The 17,065-nt window shown below is 41.6% G+C and overlaps 5 protein-coding genes across 5 annotated transcripts; 2 read left to right on the top strand and 3 right to left on the bottom strand.

Moving 5' to 3' along the window:
* The first annotated feature begins 2,522 nt into the window (after window positions 1-2,522).
* Window positions 2,523-4,950, top strand: BCR41DRAFT_354574 (Endonuclease/exonuclease/phosphatase). Its single transcript, XM_022024334.1, has 3 exons — window positions 2,523-3,462; window positions 3,560-4,651; window positions 4,853-4,950. The coding sequence occupies exons 1-3, from the start codon at window positions 2,607-2,609 to the stop codon at window positions 4,873-4,875; spliced, it is 1,971 nt and encodes a 656-aa protein (XP_021880736.1). The 5' UTR covers window positions 2,523-2,606; the 3' UTR covers window positions 4,876-4,950.
* Window positions 4,951-4,961: 11 nt separating this feature from the next.
* On the bottom strand, window positions 4,962-5,770 carry BCR41DRAFT_323253 (putative cation transport-related protein). The gene is made up of 2 exons (XM_022021506.1): window positions 5,304-5,770; window positions 4,962-5,165 (listed from the first exon to the last, which is right to left on the bottom strand). Exons 1-2 carry the CDS (start codon window positions 5,437-5,439, stop codon window positions 5,128-5,130), a joined length of 174 nt encoding a protein of 57 aa, XP_021880737.1. The 5' UTR covers window positions 5,440-5,770; the 3' UTR covers window positions 4,962-5,127.
* Window positions 5,771-6,402: 632 nt separating this feature from the next.
* On the bottom strand, window positions 6,403-10,120 carry BCR41DRAFT_386845 (nineteen complex-related protein 2-domain-containing protein). Its single transcript, XM_022027838.1, has 9 exons — window positions 9,880-10,120; window positions 9,650-9,738; window positions 9,271-9,556; window positions 9,027-9,151; window positions 8,832-8,898; window positions 8,610-8,712; window positions 8,375-8,502; window positions 6,796-8,231; window positions 6,403-6,696 (listed from the first exon to the last, which is right to left on the bottom strand). The coding sequence occupies exons 1-9, from the start codon at window positions 10,025-10,027 to the stop codon at window positions 6,619-6,621; spliced, it is 2,460 nt and encodes an 819-aa protein (XP_021880738.1). The 5' UTR covers window positions 10,028-10,120; the 3' UTR covers window positions 6,403-6,618.
* A 93-nt stretch (window positions 10,121-10,213) lies between these two features.
* On the top strand, window positions 10,214-12,034 carry BCR41DRAFT_323254 (putative profilin). Its single transcript, XM_022021507.1, has 6 exons — window positions 10,214-10,254; window positions 10,391-10,570; window positions 10,721-10,804; window positions 10,998-11,135; window positions 11,609-11,740; window positions 11,834-12,034. Exons 2-6 carry the CDS (start codon window positions 10,514-10,516, stop codon window positions 11,834-11,836), a joined length of 414 nt encoding a protein of 137 aa, XP_021880739.1. The 5' UTR covers window positions 10,214-10,254; window positions 10,391-10,513; the 3' UTR covers window positions 11,837-12,034.
* On the bottom strand, window positions 11,973-13,746 carry BCR41DRAFT_386847 (hypothetical protein). The gene is made up of 4 exons (XM_022027839.1): window positions 12,859-13,746; window positions 12,492-12,748; window positions 12,263-12,374; window positions 11,973-12,167 (listed from the first exon to the last, which is right to left on the bottom strand). Exons 1-4 carry the CDS (start codon window positions 13,703-13,705, stop codon window positions 12,037-12,039), a joined length of 1,347 nt encoding a protein of 448 aa, XP_021880740.1. The 5' UTR covers window positions 13,706-13,746; the 3' UTR covers window positions 11,973-12,036.
* Window positions 13,747-17,065: the final 3,319 nt, after the last annotated feature.

A 17,065-nucleotide genomic window follows, 5' to 3' on the forward strand; every position in this document is an offset into this window, starting at 1 on the left:
TGGTTGTGTTCGCTCTTCCAAGTCATCATCGGCAGACAGGGGGACTCTTCGTACAAGTGCTGATTTGACTATTAGCGGGGGATCCTTCAGCGTTCGAATTGGATCTTTCATACCCATTATTACATATGCGGCTAACTGTTCGATTCAAGAGAGATATCAGCAGCAGTTCCGATTCCCAAAATGGGCATATCTGATACATAGAGTTATTCGACGCATATTCATCCCATCCGAAGTAAGGATGCCACCGATTCCGAATCCTTTTGCAAAGGAGAGCCGAAGAGCAAGGGTACAGCATCAAGCGATGTTGGTGAGGAAACAGAGCGAGATTCATACCGTTCATGATCATCTGCGGTCACCTACAAATTCACAGCAGATGCGAAGAACGAGTGAAGTGGCCGAAAGCGACTTTATCACATTACCAGACCCAATTCATCCTAGAGGGTTGCCAAACAACTTTTAAATGTCAATAACAGAGGTGAATCTTATGTTGACAAAATTTGACTAAGAATCCGATTATGTGTTTATTATAACCGTGCTAATTTCTATATTGTATATCTGAGGGTCATAACAAAGGTGCATGACAAAGAAGAGATGGACAAGTATGAGTGCATTTAAAAGAGCGAGTACCATATTCTTGTTTCACGGGGAGCCATAATTAAGATGGAAACAAAATGTATGCGAAAACGACATGTTGCAAATAAAAAAGGGGTGTTGCAAACTATTTCACAAGCAGGCGTCATTCTGATAGATCAGTCTCTCTTTGAGATTGCTGGAGAGCCAAAGTTGAAGACGGAGCTCTGTAACTACTTGGGTTACAGCCTGCTGGCTATCTAGGCCTTTATCACAATATATGGGTGGACAGCAAGGTGAGTCTTGTGGAGCATTTCCTTCTCTTCCCTCTCTCCCCAAATGTCTTCCCGAGCACCTTTATATGCATACATTTTAAGCTTGATGTGGAGACAATGAGACATTGGGATGGGAAAATAACATCATTGGCTATCGTTATTTATGTGTTCGTCTTTTTTTTTTTTTTTTTTTTTCCACATTTGTAGAAAAATCCATACAGACGTCCAAAATTGAATACATAATACGTATCTCATATGGCATTCCCGTGTATAAATACCATCAAGGGTCCAGCCATTTTAGTTTCTTTATCACGTTTTAGTCCATTTCTGCTTGTTTATCATCAACGCTCCCACACCCCAGCCCTCACTACCCCCAGGACCAGTAGCAGAAGCAGTTGTGGTCGAATCCAACCCTTCTTGCTCGCAGCTTCACACACTCTTTCACTCACCCAATTCCTGACCTATCCTTCCCTTGCAATGTCATCAGCTACTGAAGCATTGGCACTCGCTAAATCAGAGTTAAACAACACTGTCAACCACAAAATCAAGGTTTTCATGCAAGTATATATCTAATGTCTGATTTCATTTGATTGTATATATATATTTTATATATTTTTTCCATTATATATCTGTGTGTGTTAAGTGTTGGAAATGAATTGGTAACAGGACTGAGAAACAAAAAAAAAAAATATGCATGGTCATTTCGTTTGAACATGATGTTCATGGTTATTTGATGAAATCGTTCATGCCATTTCAAACCTCTTTCCTCTTTTTTTTTTTTTTTTTTTTTTTCACCCCAAATGGTCTGTGTGCGCGACCAAGGATATATTTAATGCGTGAAGTCTGACTTGTTTGTATTTGTTTTTTTCAACTTTTCATCACCAGACCATGCCACTATGACTTAGCGCAGGTCGAGACCTGTGCGCCTTTTCTGGATAGATATGGGGGGGTAGTCTTTGTATACGATTGGAATGTAGCTAAAGAGACGATTACAGATTACTATCGTCGGCAATATCCAGATGGCTGGGTCAAGGTCATGTCATTCTCGCTCAGAAACATCCTAACCGCAATCAGGGATCTGGACCATCGTCTCGATCGATACGATAGCAACAACAGTGGTGATGAAGGATACGTCAGTACCACCGCCAGCCAAAGCAATAGTGCACACGCATCCACAATGCCTACAGCGACACCTATTAGAAATTACGGTGGTATTAGTAGCGCTAGAAGCAGTATCAGTAGTATAATGTATGAACCCAAAAAACAAAATCAAGTTGTCTTCTTGCTGACAGGATCCATGAATCCAGACTATGGTGCCTTTGGGTTGACTCAAAAGAAGATTCTGAATGCAGTGAAAGATGCGCTACCAGAGAGAGTTTGTGCAGTCAACATTATCGGACATTGCATGTATGGATGTGTCTCTTGTTCTGGTATCGAGCATAGGGTCCCACTCTACTTTACACGCTATTTTAACAAGACGTAAGTTTTCTGAAATGGTTTACTTTAGTGGGGTAGGAGAATAAGACTATGACCAGAAAAAGACAGGAAGCTGTGCTGTCTCACTTGGATACATAATCCTTATCATGGGGAGAGACCATGTATGACTATTTTCTAACATCACGCTTATACAAATGTCACATTGCGTTTAGATTACCCTACACTGCTGAGGATGTCCGAGCGCTCTATATTAACTCAAAGTCAGAATATACATCCAATAACACACGCGCTGTGCTCGTGGCTCCTTCCTGCGGCGGCACATCTATGATTGCTCAAAAACCCATCATTCAACTCTTTCACCGCCTAGAGCAAACAGGTCACTGGAAGTTTATTTGGAAGATGCACCCAAGCTCTTTGCAGTTGGACGGATATGATCTCGAAGACCAAACGGGGATTGAACAGAGAGAGCTCGAAAATGTTCAGTTTGTTCTAAAAAACTTCACGGTGACTCAGGATGAGCATGTATGCCTATTGCCGTTTATGGAGGCGTTTGATGTGATCATCACCGACCTACACTCGTCTGTTCCGTTCATTGCGACTTATTTCACACCCAAGATCATTCTTTCGTACTTTAATGATGCTGACTATGGGACACCAGAGAGACATCAGGAATTTATGGACCAATTGAACACGTTTGTGGAACCAGAGGAACTTGAAGAACTCCTGAACACGTTGCCCGAGCCGAAAGGTAACCCTGCATTCTTCCACAATCAATATGGGTATGTTGATGGAAAAGAAGATTTGAGGTTCGGAAACCTTGCAAAATGGCCCATTGAGCAGGTTGAGCCATCGCAATCGCTGCAATACAGGAAGGTTATGGCGGAGCTCGCGCTCGAATGGAAGAAAATCCATAAGGAAATGGCAGCAACGTTTGATGATCCCGAAGGCGCCAACAATGCTCTTGGATTCCCTGCCAAGTTCCCTTTGTTCGATGACGGGGATTCTTTAGATGTTCCACTGACCCTTCCTAGAGCTTTACCACGAGATCGCCGAGCAAATGGTATTGAGCTTCGCATCATGAGCTTCAATATCTGGAACGGTGGGCTATCTAGTGGCCATCCAATTGAGCAGACAGCGAACGCTATCCTTGCATCTGGAGCGGATGTAGTCGGACTTCAAGGTAAACCACTCAATCACCTATTCGCTACAAAGTGGGTACATCTGCCTGATTAGGTTTGTGCTGACCATAAGACTGTATCATTTATCTATTATTACAGAGTGCTCTACTGTTATTCTATCATCGGGCAGTAGGCGCTACATGCTCCCAGAGCTGATGAAACATCTTCCGGGATGGTATTATAGTGACCAAAAACTTCTCCCTAGTAGTACCGGCCCAAGGAACCCCTGGGGAATAGTGTCTAAATTCCCTATAGTCAATACGACCGAGAAGGGCTTCGGTGTGAAGATCCAATTGAACAATCCTCGTCATCCTGAATTTGAGCCTCCTTATCTAGCATTTTCAGAAAATAAGTATCCGCCAATTGAGCGCCCCCACCTCCCATTCAATAGTTCTGCAGTCCAACATTCAGCTAATACACGGTTCATGTACCTATTCAACTGTCACTTGTATTATTTCCCCTACCAACCCTTCCAACTGCTCAAGATTCCTTACGATTCGCAACCGTCCTTAGATACAGCTGAAGAGGCCATCCAGTCTTGTATCGACGCCCGAGGTAAGGAAATGGAGACCGTCCTAAATGAGATAAAACAAGTGGCGGAACAAGAGCCAGATGTGCCTATTTTTTTGACGGCGGACTTGAATGAGCCTAGTCATCTGGACTGGACACCACTCTCAGTCTTCGCGGGATTGCAACCCATGACAGTCAAATGGCCCGTGAGTGAATGGGCGTACAAGGCTGGCCTAGTGGATCTATGGCGAGCATACCAACATCTTTGCCACTTTGGGTCAGGATCAGGGTCAAGCTTGCCGCCCCACGGCCCCTCTAACCATACCGACGCCAATGCTTCCATTGAGCATGAGCATATTCATCATCATGATCCTCGCAACTGTACAAACCCTGATAGTCCTCATGGTCACAGTGACGTGGACGACAAAGATCCAGTCGATTTTGACAGGATTGAGCAACAGGTTATTGAACGTCCTGGATTTACATGGTCGGCTCTGACGAGTGAGTTGGATGGATCAGATCATTATGATCGTATCGATTACGTTTTCGGACTGAGCCGTGAGTCAAGTCCTATTGCCCTGAAGGATGTAGCCATCAAGATGGGTGAGGAAGTGAGCAGATTTGGAGAAAAGAACGATAGAACTTTCAAGCCATGGCCTTCGGATCACCGGGCTGTTATTGCTACAGTCATTGTGTAGAGAAAATGAAGATGATAAACTACGTTTATTACACATCGTTAACTGAAACCCTTCACCCTTCTCCCACCTTTTCAATAAACGGCCATCAATTTATTCAACGGGCCCGACTTTTTTTTTTTTTTTTTTTTTTTTTTTTTTTTGAAGGTACAACACAAGAAGACATGGAGAAAGCATGCAAACATACACTCACGAGCCACATACGAATAGACTATGAAATAGACGAGCTGAATTTTCCCATGCTAATGTGGGCTAGAATTTTGTTTTTTTTGCAGATTCTAAAAGGTCAATGGGGTATTTGATTGCAATATTATTTATTGGATTGTGAGAATTTATAGTACAATTACAGATTTACACTGCTCATGAATGTTTGGCTTTTGTTCTTGTTGTTTTTAAATGCTTTAGTGTAGTCATTCCGTACTGATTGTTGCTGTTTGCTGATTCCTTTTTTTTTTGCGGATCCTAATACTTTAGAATGATGTAGAAGGCATGGATGATACCTAAACATCATGAAAAGGAAGCGGATATACAAAAAAAAAAAATTCAATTAGTCCCAAGCAATATATTCAGTGAATTGGGGAGAATGACAGTGATGATAAAATCAAGAAAAAAAAAAAAAAAAGCGATCGATGACATACCGGGAATATAGCCAAGACAAGTCAAGAGGATGTTGATGAGGAAATCGCAACCACAGCCCCTCTCGAGCATGACGCCAAGAGGAGGAAGGATGACGGCGAAGATGAACTTGAAAATGTCAGAGCAGGTGAGAGCCATATTTGGATGTTGTGTTGTAGTTATAGTAGTAGAAAAAAGTTGTGGTAGTTGATGATATGTAGAACGTGAGAATGTGGAAAAGAAAAAAGAGTTGGTTTAATGGAAAATAGAGGTCTTTTTATACATGATGACCGCCAAGCATTGAGGTACCAAGATACAGTTACCCAAGATCAAGGTCTGTGCTTGCGCGAAATAAAATGTTCTGGCTGAATTTGCTGTCAAATTCTTGGCTTTGGCTCTCAGCAAATCGATTCATCCATGACATCTTTTGCAACCATTTGTTCCCTTCAGACTTCTTACCCTCTCCTTTTCAGGAAAAAGATGAAGAAAAGTAATTCCGCCTTTGATCTCTGTGTTTGTCATGCTCTCGTCATTGTCATCATTTATTTATACATTTTTTATTTTTATGTTCCTCGAATACCAAAATGGACATCTCAAGCGTCAAGCGTTTCCTTCTGCAAGTTGTATTCTTAATATCATTCGTTCTTAGTATGTACTACATGTACATAACTCTTACTGCTGTTTTCTTGTGATAAATAGTACCTAAAACGTGATGACACTTTTTTTTTGTAGACTTCATTTATACTGGGAGGAATAACTCTCCTCCGGACCAATTTACACAAACCGGAACAATAATGCTAAGGCTTGAGAGCATTGGGATCCTCTTCCCTCTTCGCCTCCTCCTTCACTCTAACTGAAATATACAGCATTTATTGTGTCCTGATGTTTCGGTCTCAGATCTCTTTTTACTTCATAGAGAATACGGCTGAAACTTTCTTTTTCATTTGAGACGTAAAAGAGGCCGTTTCTGAGCTGAGGGAGCCTACCTGTCACCACCGGCGTATTCATCAAGGGGAGGGTTATGCGTAAGAGAATCAACCCGATGGGATGATCTGGCCATGCGAAGTGCTCAGAACTCTTTTTTCTTATTTCAAATTGTTCATGCAGGTCCAAAAATGAGGGGGCTAAAAATAACTTTAATGTGTCATTGTCACAGCCACAGCCACAACTGTTGAGATGTGCTACAGCCAACTCTCTTGAACTCCAAATCTCCTTTTCTTTCAAGACATTTGACTTTGCCATATGATATACATATAAGAATATATAATTATCATCATTTCTATTGATATTATTTGTTATCGCCTTTGAGGCTTTTGTGTCTTGAGAATAAAACCAAGTTTACATGTCTCGAGCCATGCGGTCAATAATAAGGTGCCGCTCTTGTGATCGGATCTCGTGAGGAAGAGCTTGGAAGATCTATTGGTTTTTGAAAAAAAAAAAAAAAAAAAAAAAAATTAATCAATAGGCTTTTGGCAAAAATGCATTAACAAAAGCGCAGGTAATAGCACAACATACCATTTGATACTTGGCAACTGTATCCTTGTCATCACCTTCCAACAGCCGTAAAATGCAATCATGCAGTAGCCCATCGACGACTGGAGGATCAATAATACTAGGTGTTACAAATCTACGGAGCTGCAAAAGATTTTTAAACAACCCTATTGTCCTCCACAGGTATCGTTCACGTGCTTCTTGTCCTTCGCTGGTCAAAATATGCCGTGGCGTGAGAGGTTGTGCAGCCTCTGTAAATTGTGTTCTGTGATCTTCCGCTGTCTTTAGAATAGCCTTCTGAGTAGCTTCTAAAAGCTGAGCCATTTTATTGTCCTTTTTATCCACATGGTCCAAAAGCTGATCCAAAATTGCTTTGAGGCATTCTGTCTGCTTGGTAGAATACAAATCAACACCGCCTGCTGCGATGAACTGTGTAATCTTGGGACAAAGGCTCTTAGCAACGACCTTACCCAGCAACTCCTTGTCCATGTCTTCTTCGTCCTCTCCATCCTCATCCCGATCGCTCTCAGAATCGCTGTGCATATGTGATGATTTTTGAATGATAGTAAAGGAGGCCACTGATTTGTGCCACGACTGTTCTGGTATATATTGTTGAACGCGTAATGGATTCCAAAGACAAGTCTCTTGACGAACAAAAAAGTCGAATACAAGTGGTAATAAAAGCCCCCCATACGCCTTGCTGTAGTCCTTTGGATATTCAGTTTTCCAGGCTTGGAAATGTCGTTTAACAGCATCTATAGTTCGGAATTCTACGCCAACCTCCTTGAAGATATTGGTACGACGTTCTTCCAGGCCCATAACGGCCTCTCCTAAGTCTTGCTCATCTCCTGCGCCGAGCTCATCGTCTGTGGACAATCCATCATAGTTTTTGGCTCCATTCCGTGACGGAGACTTCTCATTTGTTTCATCATCAATCTCAGATCGTTTTCTCTGAGCTTGACGACGCGCCCGTTCGGCCCTCCGTCGTCTCCGAGCGCCATCTGGATCCGCTTTTATACTCCGTCCAAATTCATCAACCTCTGACTGCTCTCCATCCTTATCACCATTGCTCATATGTTCATCATCCTCCACCACATTCGCAAATTCTGCCAAATCATCCTTCATATCAAGAACTCTTCGCTCTACCACCAGTTTGGTGCGTTCTGAAAGCATGCTCCTGTACTCCCGTTCAATCGCTTCCAATTCGGGGAACTTTTCTTCAAAAAATGCAGCCAAGTTTCGGCAGTATGACCGCAGCTCTTGGAAGAATGTATAACGCTGACTCGCCTTTGACATCGCTTCCTCTGATTCTGCAGTCCGAAGCATAATGTCTGCTTCCTCACGGCGGATTTGATCTAGATGTCTCGTGTGTTGACTATGTCGACTCTTCAAATTGTCAATATGTCCTTGAAGTCGTTTTCTAACGCTAACAAGACTTGGGATTGGCGCCGCAGTGGGGACTAGGAACCAAAACATGGTATTAAAAAAGAGAAAAAAGAGATAGACAGATGGATAGTAATGAAAAGATGTGTATGTCTGGTTAGCGTAATGAAAAACTGATTTTTGTTAAAGCAACCAAACATCACTAATTATTCAGCCTTACATGCTACGCTCTTCAAAACAGGGGCATCCAATCCAGTCTTCTTGGTATCTTTTTTAACGATTCCTGCATTGCGAATCTGCTGCATCTCCCACTCTCTCGTTTCTAGTTCGTCTTCTCCATCCTCATCCCTAATGATAATAACAATATGAGTAAACGCATTGGCATCAAATTACATTCTTCGATAACAGGTGGCAAAGATATCTATCAAGGAAAAAATAATGTAACGGAAACGTACATGTTATCAATCAGCTCTTTCCTAGCTTCCCTCTTGATCTTCAAGGCCCTTCGTTCGGCTTTACTGCCCAGTGCAAGCTTGTCTCCCAAAATATTTTCGAGATCTAAGCCAAAATGGCCAAAGTGAACAATAAATTATGTTAGCATATTAAAATTTCATCCTTTAACAATAAGCGCTTCCAGAATATAAAGGCCGATCTTGGAGATTTTTTTTTTTTCCTACCTGCTTCACCATCGTCCATTTCGTCGTCTTCTTCTCTGATCAGCCTTGTATTCTTTTCCTCGATGATCTTACAGTAGACGAAACAATAAATAAAGTGTATTTAGGAAATGATATCGTAATACAAAACAAGCACATAAAAAAATGTTTTTTTTTTTCCTTTTCTCCCGACGTAATCAATATAATAAGATCTCGTACCCTATTATCATCGCCTCCTGTTAAAGAGATGAATTCTTCTTCATCATGATCATTCCTTAGGCGCATCTGTTCACGCTTCTTTTTTGCTAGATGAATTGCATGCGCATCCGGGATAATAGTAGGGCCTAAGAAGGAAAAAATTAAATAAAATAAAAATAAAAATACTTCAATAAATCAATTTAAGGGAGACTAGTAGATTCGAACAGCTCTTATATTAATACTCTTCATACATTTCATACCATACCTCCAAGAAGAGTTGGAAATTTTTCTTCCACAAGAGATTCACTAGTGGTTGTGTCAAAAATTCGACTGGATGGTGTAGCAGATTTAGTTGATTTCCGTAACTCTTCCAATGCTTCTTTACTATAAGAGGTCGTGTTCCCAACAGTTGCTCGACTGGCAATGGCGGGTTGATGCTCATGATGCTGATGTTGATTTAAATCTGCTCCATCTTCTGCTCTGCTTCCCCTGTTAAGGGCAAGCCTCCTACTAGCAGAGCTTTTTTTGACTTTGAATGTCTCTTCTGACTCCTAAATTTCGGAAAAGATTTTGCATCAATGTCAGTATTTTTTTTTTTTAGTACCTATTACTTTAGGTTGTGATGCGCATAAAGCCTAGCTTACTTGTTCTTCATCTCCAAAACTTAGAGCTGTACTAATGATTTTCTTCTTGGTCTTCTTAGACTTTGGAACAGATTCAGTAGTGTCTACAACTATGATGTATTTGTAACGTGAGAAATACAATCAGTCTTATCAAATAATATTAGAAACATAATCAAACAAAATAAAAGGTAATAGTTCATGTAGGGATAAAAGGCCAACTTATCGACATCTTGACTCTTTTTGGATTTTACCTGTTGTATCGGTGGTAGTAGCAGCAGCAACGGTTGCCACGGTTGAAGTGGGGCCGGTAGTGGTATCAGATGTATCTACTGCGACTATGTCCACGTCCTCGACATCGATTTTCTTACGGATGTTCCTGTTTTTCCGTGGTGTAAACATTTGAATTATGCTTCCTATGAGCGACCTGACTGTGGAGGTGTGAAATGCAACACATTCGAAAAGTGATCACCTCTCAACATGGGCGGCGCGGTGATATGTGGCTTAGCAATAAATTAGACACATATAAAAAAAAACCTGTCTTCGTCTGTCACAAGAAATTTGGAGTAAAAAAAGAATCCATAACTGATTAACTGATTGAACCTCTCCAAAAAAGGAAGAACACGAAGGTGATATAGACACTGGTGATGAGAGAACAATTTCAGTTAGAATATTGAAGATCATGACTGAAAAGCTACTTGAAAATCAGGAGCCTACCTCATTTAGAAAAAATTGGTTTTTTTTGAATAAAATTGAGCACTGTAGAGAGTGCCGAAGAGATCGGACCCAAGATAAAAATATCAGAAAGAAGTATCAGGAGTAAACGAATGTTCAAATTGTCGCGGTCATACTTTTACTTGTGCGGGTCAAGTGAGAGGAGAGCAAGCAATGTGTTCACTCAGATACCATGCCATTTTTCTAAAGGGGGCTACAAGGGATGGACAGGTTGGCCATGCGCAATGGTGATGACGTCGAACCATTTTTAAGAGTATAAAAACCTTGCCTATTCAACTTTTTTTTCTTCACACTTTTCTAATCCCATTCAAAAATCATTCATCCACAATCATGTCCTGGCAATCATACGTCGACGACCAGCTCATTAAAACCGGTTACGTCGCCAAGGGTGGTATCTATGGCCGAGAAGATGGCTCCCTCTGGGCCGCAAGCGAGGGCTTCAAAGTAATGAATTTAAAAGTCCTTTGTTAGTTCTCACAACTTTTTTAATCATCTAAAGAAGAGGAATCTTGTTAGATGAACATGTTTTAGTTTAGCACAACTGAATCAATTGTGTTCATCTGTTTCCTCATCTCAGGCTGTCAATTTGTTCTCTAACTTTTGTCCCTTTCTAATACCTCTTTCAAATATTCATTAGCCTAGCGCGGCTGAGATCCAGAGTGTCATTGCCGCCTTTAACAATCCTGCTGATATTCAGGCCAATGGTCTTTACCTTGAAGGCCATAAGTTCGTCTACCTGAGGGCAACCCCCGATGGAAGTATCCTTGCTCGTAGCGTAAGTCATTCGATCAATTATAGATCTCCTTTCTCTCTATTATCATTATCATTTTTATCTTTGACTGCTTCGCAACATGAGTTGACTGGCTTATTAAATGGTCGTCGAGCTGATGACTTGGTCAAACTTGGAGTGGCATAAGAGGCTTTTTTTTCCATTTTGTAGACATAAATCAATGGACAGGCAGACGGTATAGAGATACAGAGATGATCAAAAGCAGTGTACACGCGTTTCCAGTCTGGAAGCACGACATTAATAAGCATGCTATCCTGCATTGAGCACAGTGGGAAAAGGATATTACCTTTACCTTTGTCTATGAATAGCTTGTGCCCTCATGATATTTTGTTAGTTTTTAAATGAAGGAATCGCAGGAGAAGCTTTCGTCCGACTATCTCTACTGTTTAGATTCATTAAGAAAGTGCTTAATCTCTAGGTTTGTCAATACTAATCTTATTCTATGTCGAATTAACTAGGGTGCAACTGGTGTTTGCTGCGCTGGGACCCCAAAAACTGTTATTATTGGATACTATACTGAGGGCCAGGAGGCCGGTAATTGCAACGTCACTGTCGAACGTTTGGCTGATTACCTCAAGGCCAATGGTTTCGTACGTATCATATTTATTTGTAAAGCTCGGTATTCTTTTACTTGACTTCATTGCTAACACGCAATCTTTATGTTAACTTCTTGAATAAATTAGTAAACGATTCCTCATCGGATATTCCTAGCTCTTGTTCAGTTGACCTTTTTGCACATTGCACATGTGAAAAAAAAAAAAAAAAAAGCGTTTTCGCTGTTTTTATTTTATTTATATTTATTATACATCTTTCAATTATTGACTGATCGTTACAAATCATTCATAATGAAATAAACGAACAAAAATATACAAGCAGAACAGTAGTTTTATTCATCTTCCTCTTCCGCGTTGTCTTCGTCGTTTCCGTCTTCCTCCGTTTCCACATCATCATCTTCGTACTCGAAGTTATCATCGCCACCACATAACGCCTCAACTTGCTGTCTAAGATTGGGGTTATCTAAGGTCGAAGTTTCATTTATGATGTACTAATTATTAATATGCAACAGTTTTATACAGTTTAAATGTTTACTGAAAAAAAAAAAAGCATCTTACGAGGATCCAATGCCAATGCATGACTGAGTTTCTCTTTGGCAGCTTCCACACGCTCAAGGATCATATCCTCGTCCTCAATTAGACCCGTCGACATCAGATAGGCCTGTCCCAACTAATAAGTATAAATAAGTAATTTTTTAAATAAAAAGTTCAATGTCAGAAGTGTAAGTTTGAAAAGTTATAAAATTGGCAGCCAACTTTTTCCGTACAAGAAATAAGGGCAACGTACTGTTTCCAACGTCTTTGCATCGCCATCCTCGCCTTGCATATTCTCTGCCTTAACTAACATTTCAATTGCTCTTTCCAAAAGGCCCTTGGCTGGGTTCTCATCGCCTTCTGCCTGATTGTCGGCTGCTTTCGCTTTATTATAGAGAATAGATCCAAAGAGACTTAATGCATCTGCACTTGAATCTACTGCATCAGCCTTGTGCTTTTGTGCATCTTCTAAAAGCTCCAGAGCTCGATCAAAAGTCTTGCAAGCGAGCTCTGTTGAGCACAGATATGATTTTTTAAAAAAAAGGGCAGCAATTTGGTTATATGCGGATGAGAAATAAATGTATATATTATTATAAACATCTGATTTCTATACACAATACCTTGATTGAGCTTGGCGTCCAAAGTGTTACCATACTCATCTAACTCTTGTGCAGCGCGGATCGACTCCTGAGCAAACGTTGATTCAGATTCTGGGGGGTCCTCTTTCCGTTTCTTCAGTAGGCTCAACCCTTTATCAAAGTTTTCTAGTGCATTATCAATCAGGTTCATTTCTGTTTTGCCAATATGACCTGCGGTCTCGATCTGCTCTTCCGTTAGTTCATCCTCTTCAAGCTCCAATGTCTTCAATGCTTGACGCCTAATTTCTCCTGCCTGAGAGAGCTGAGCAATACCTAAACCGACCAATATATGTCCATTCTGATAGGCTGTCTTTTTGGCTAGTTCATCAAACATTCGGGTTCCATCCTCTAATACCTCCATCGAAGGAATATATCGACCCATCAGGACTACGCATGTTGCATGCTGGATCTTCGTCACCAGTACTTGTCTAGCCACATCCGTCTCATCATTAAGCTCAATATGTGTCTGTGTCTTTTCCAAAATCTCAAACTCATCAATAGCTCGGTCAAATAACGCCTTCGCTAGACGTGACAAACTTCTTGTCCCTGATGATCCTAAGGTCGATCCTGCTTCGACAGCTGCTACCTCATCACGTGCCATTTTGAATACCTCCATCGCAGTGGGTTTGATGTCGAAATGAAGAATGATTTCTCCCTCGGCACATCCTTCACATTCAGGATCTTCACAGTCCTCAGTATGCTCTATTTCTGTATCATTATCATTCTTACGAGATTTTTTAGCATTATGCCGAGAAAAAGAAACTGCTTCTCCTGCTTCCTCAAGCGATGAAGCCGTGCGCTTGAGTGCTGGCGAATCTGTAGGACCCATGTCTTGTCAGAATTGTACCAAGTGTATGTTTACGTAAAAGGAGGCAAGTTTTTTTTATAAGTGACTTGCTGGGAGCAGATCTCTTGAATCTATTGCACATGACTAATTAAGATTGGGTATTACGTTTAATATATTTACTTTGTACTCTAATCACTCATATTCATGATCAAAAAGAGCTTTCTCAGGCTCCAGCAAACCAGTGAGAAAGTCTTCTTAACTGTAGTTCACAACACATCTACAGACCTGGATTGCTGAATATTTTCCCTAACGCTTCGAGAAAAATTTTGAGCTCGAGAAATTAGTTCATCTCAGTCAGAGACCTCTCTGTCACAATGGTCAACAAGACGTAGCCTGTGCTTTGTCGTCGATACAGTCTGTTCAGTTATCATTTCGACAACCCACCTAGTTTAAAAGCATGAAAACCTTGACATCTCTATATCTTGTGTGCACCTTGACCAAGGCAAAAATGTATATACCACGAATGGTGCTTACTAATAGTCACCAGAAAGAGCTTTTAAAAGACTCGCATAGCTTCGGAGAGCTTAGCATATACATTATGGAAAAACCATTGCAGCGGAAAAGGACATATCGAGCCCAAATGTTCGATACGTGCAATCAATGAGTATGACAATGCTCTACTTGCCAATGCTATAATATTGTGTGCAAAGGCTACCATCCACTCAAAGTGATACATACTATTCTAGAGGACACATCGCCATTGACCCATTCCAGTTTTCCATCAACCATGCAGACAGTGAATATAACCTTCTAATCGCAAATGTATATGCCACATTTCTTTCCTTGAGCCGATACAAAAAAGAAAGACGCGTGCACAATAGCGACACGATCGACATCTAGAATACGCCGATCCTTCACATGTGGCAAGGTAAATATGCTTTATTGTAAGCAAATGTTAAAAAACAGAGAAATTGGGATGAACACTCTATCAGATTAACATGGGTGTATTATGCCTAACAATGCTGACCAGAACTATTGATACTATCGCGAGGAACCATTTAAAATAAAATGCGCAACTTCACACTCGCTGCAATCGCTACATTTGCTGCAAATGAATCGATATCCTTTGGTTACTTCACTTTGAGCAATCAATGGCCCTGCTCTAGGATTGTCGATCTTGGATTCCATTTCCAAACCTTCGCTCTCCATGTCTTTCAGCCTAAATTGCGTTGATGTCGCTTGCTTGGCCTTATGGCTTCCTTCTTGCAGCGTCGAACGCTGCTCCATATCATTAGTAGCTCCATGTTGCCCCAAAAGTTTTCTATTCGCTTCACCCAAACCAACAACACCTCTAATGTTTGTTTTATCAGCATTAAGAGCTGATTGCTTCGTGCTCCACTTCAAGCGGGTATGACATTGGCCATCTTCTCTCTTAGTAACTTGCCACACCCGAATAGAGCCGTCATCATATCCTGTCACCAGGAAACAACCTTCGTGGGAAACATTCCATGCAAGGCTCAAAACACACCCGCCTTCGAATGGGATAACATCCAAGCACTGACTTGACTCCGGGTCCCACAGTCGTATGGTCTTGTCATAACTGCATGAGGCAATGTACTGGCCATCACAAGAAAAAGATATGGCAATTATACGCCCGATGTGCCCTTGAAGCATATGCAACACGGCTCCTGATTCAGCATTCACTACACTAATTGGCCCTTTTTCACTTCCAATAACTACCAGTCGGCTAAATGGTGAAAATGCGATCTTTGCTGGACCATTCTTGAAGCCTGTTGCGCAACAGAGCTCGCCTGTCTCTGCACGTCGTAGTTGCAGTTTTGCAAGGCACTGGATAAATGCTATCTTTTGACTGTCAGGCGAATAAGCCAAATAGTGACCAACCAATCTCGTACTCTTTAGTTCATATAGGAGCTCTTCTGACTGCGTTGCCCATACTCTGATTTTGATGCCATCATAAGCGGCAATCTGATGAGCACTAGGTGAGAATGCTACACATTCCACGCATTTGCCATCCCTCTGCTGAATGCGTATGAGTTGTCCTGTTTGCATGTCCCACACACTCACTTTTCCGTTTTTGTGACCACAGACAATTTGATGGTCAATAGGCGAAGTATCGAATTCTAGGATATTATCGCTTTGGTTTTCTGGCTCCAAGATATAGGCAATCTGGCCCAACTGAGTATCCCAAAGGCAAACGCGTGCATCACTGTAACGGTTGCAAGAGGCAAGTAGTTGACCATCGGATGAATATTTGATGGCGTATGCTTGCCTTTGTAAAACATGAATACATTGTCCTGTCCAACTATCCCACACACGCACTGTACCACCCCGGCTGCATGAAGCTATGTGTTGTCCATTCGGTGAAAGCCTTATGTGGATGACTGATTTCGTGTGACCATATGAACCGTGGTTAAACTCTTGTGGTTGTGTGTCCCATAGACGTATGGTTCCATCTTTGCTGAATGATGCAATCTGATGGCTATTGGGTGAATATGCCAAACACCGTATAATATTTGAGTGGCCATAAAACGTGTTGGTCTGTTGTCCGGATCGAGCATCCCAAAGCCGTACAGTATTATCGCCGGCGCAAGTGGCTATCTGCTCTCCATTTGGCGAGTATTTCAAGTCGGTAATGAGGCCGTTATGAGCTGTAAGAGCATAAACGTCTTTCTTTGTTTGCATATTCCACTGAACCGCTTTAAACCCACCTAGGGAAGTGGCAAATTTCCCATCTGGAGAATATTGAGCACCCATGAGCGGAGGTTCATGCTTTAAGGCCCACTCCTTCTGGCCAGATCTAGCATCCCACACATTCAGCGAGTTGGGACCAAGGTCACGAGTGATGATTTCTTGACTGTTAGGAGAATATACGATGTTTTTAATCTCAAACTCAGAGCCTTGGAGCTTCAGCATCAGCTTCCTTGATGCCACATCCCATAGCTGCACCATTTTGTCTTCGCCTCCAGTTGCAAGTTGCTTTCCATCAGGTGAATATACCACGCTTGTCACCTCGCCAATATGTCCCTCTAATGTGTATTGGAGTATGCCAGAGCTGGCATCCCACACATGCACTAACCCGTCCTTGCTAGCTGACGCGAGATGGTCGCCACTTGGCGAGTATACTACACAATTAACAGTGCCAGCATGGCCCTCCAAGCTATGAACCACTGCGCCTGATGTTGTATCATATACAGGAATTGTATTGCTGTCATGCCAAATGGCAATGTGTCGGCTGTCTGGAGAATAGATAAAGTTGTACTCGCTCGCATTAACCTTCAAAGCCGTACGCTTCTCCCACGTCAGCGTATCATAAATGCTGACGTAGCCTTCCTTGGTTTGCCGTTCGTAGACAGCTGCAGCCAATGTCTTGCCATCAGGCGA

The sequence above is a fragment of the Lobosporangium transversale genome (assembly GCF_002105155.1).
Source record: "Lobosporangium transversale strain NRRL 3116 chromosome Unknown BCR41scaffold_21, whole genome shotgun sequence".
NCBI classification, from domain to species: domain Eukaryota; kingdom Fungi; phylum Mortierellomycota; class Mortierellomycetes; order Mortierellales; family Mortierellaceae; genus Lobosporangium; species Lobosporangium transversale.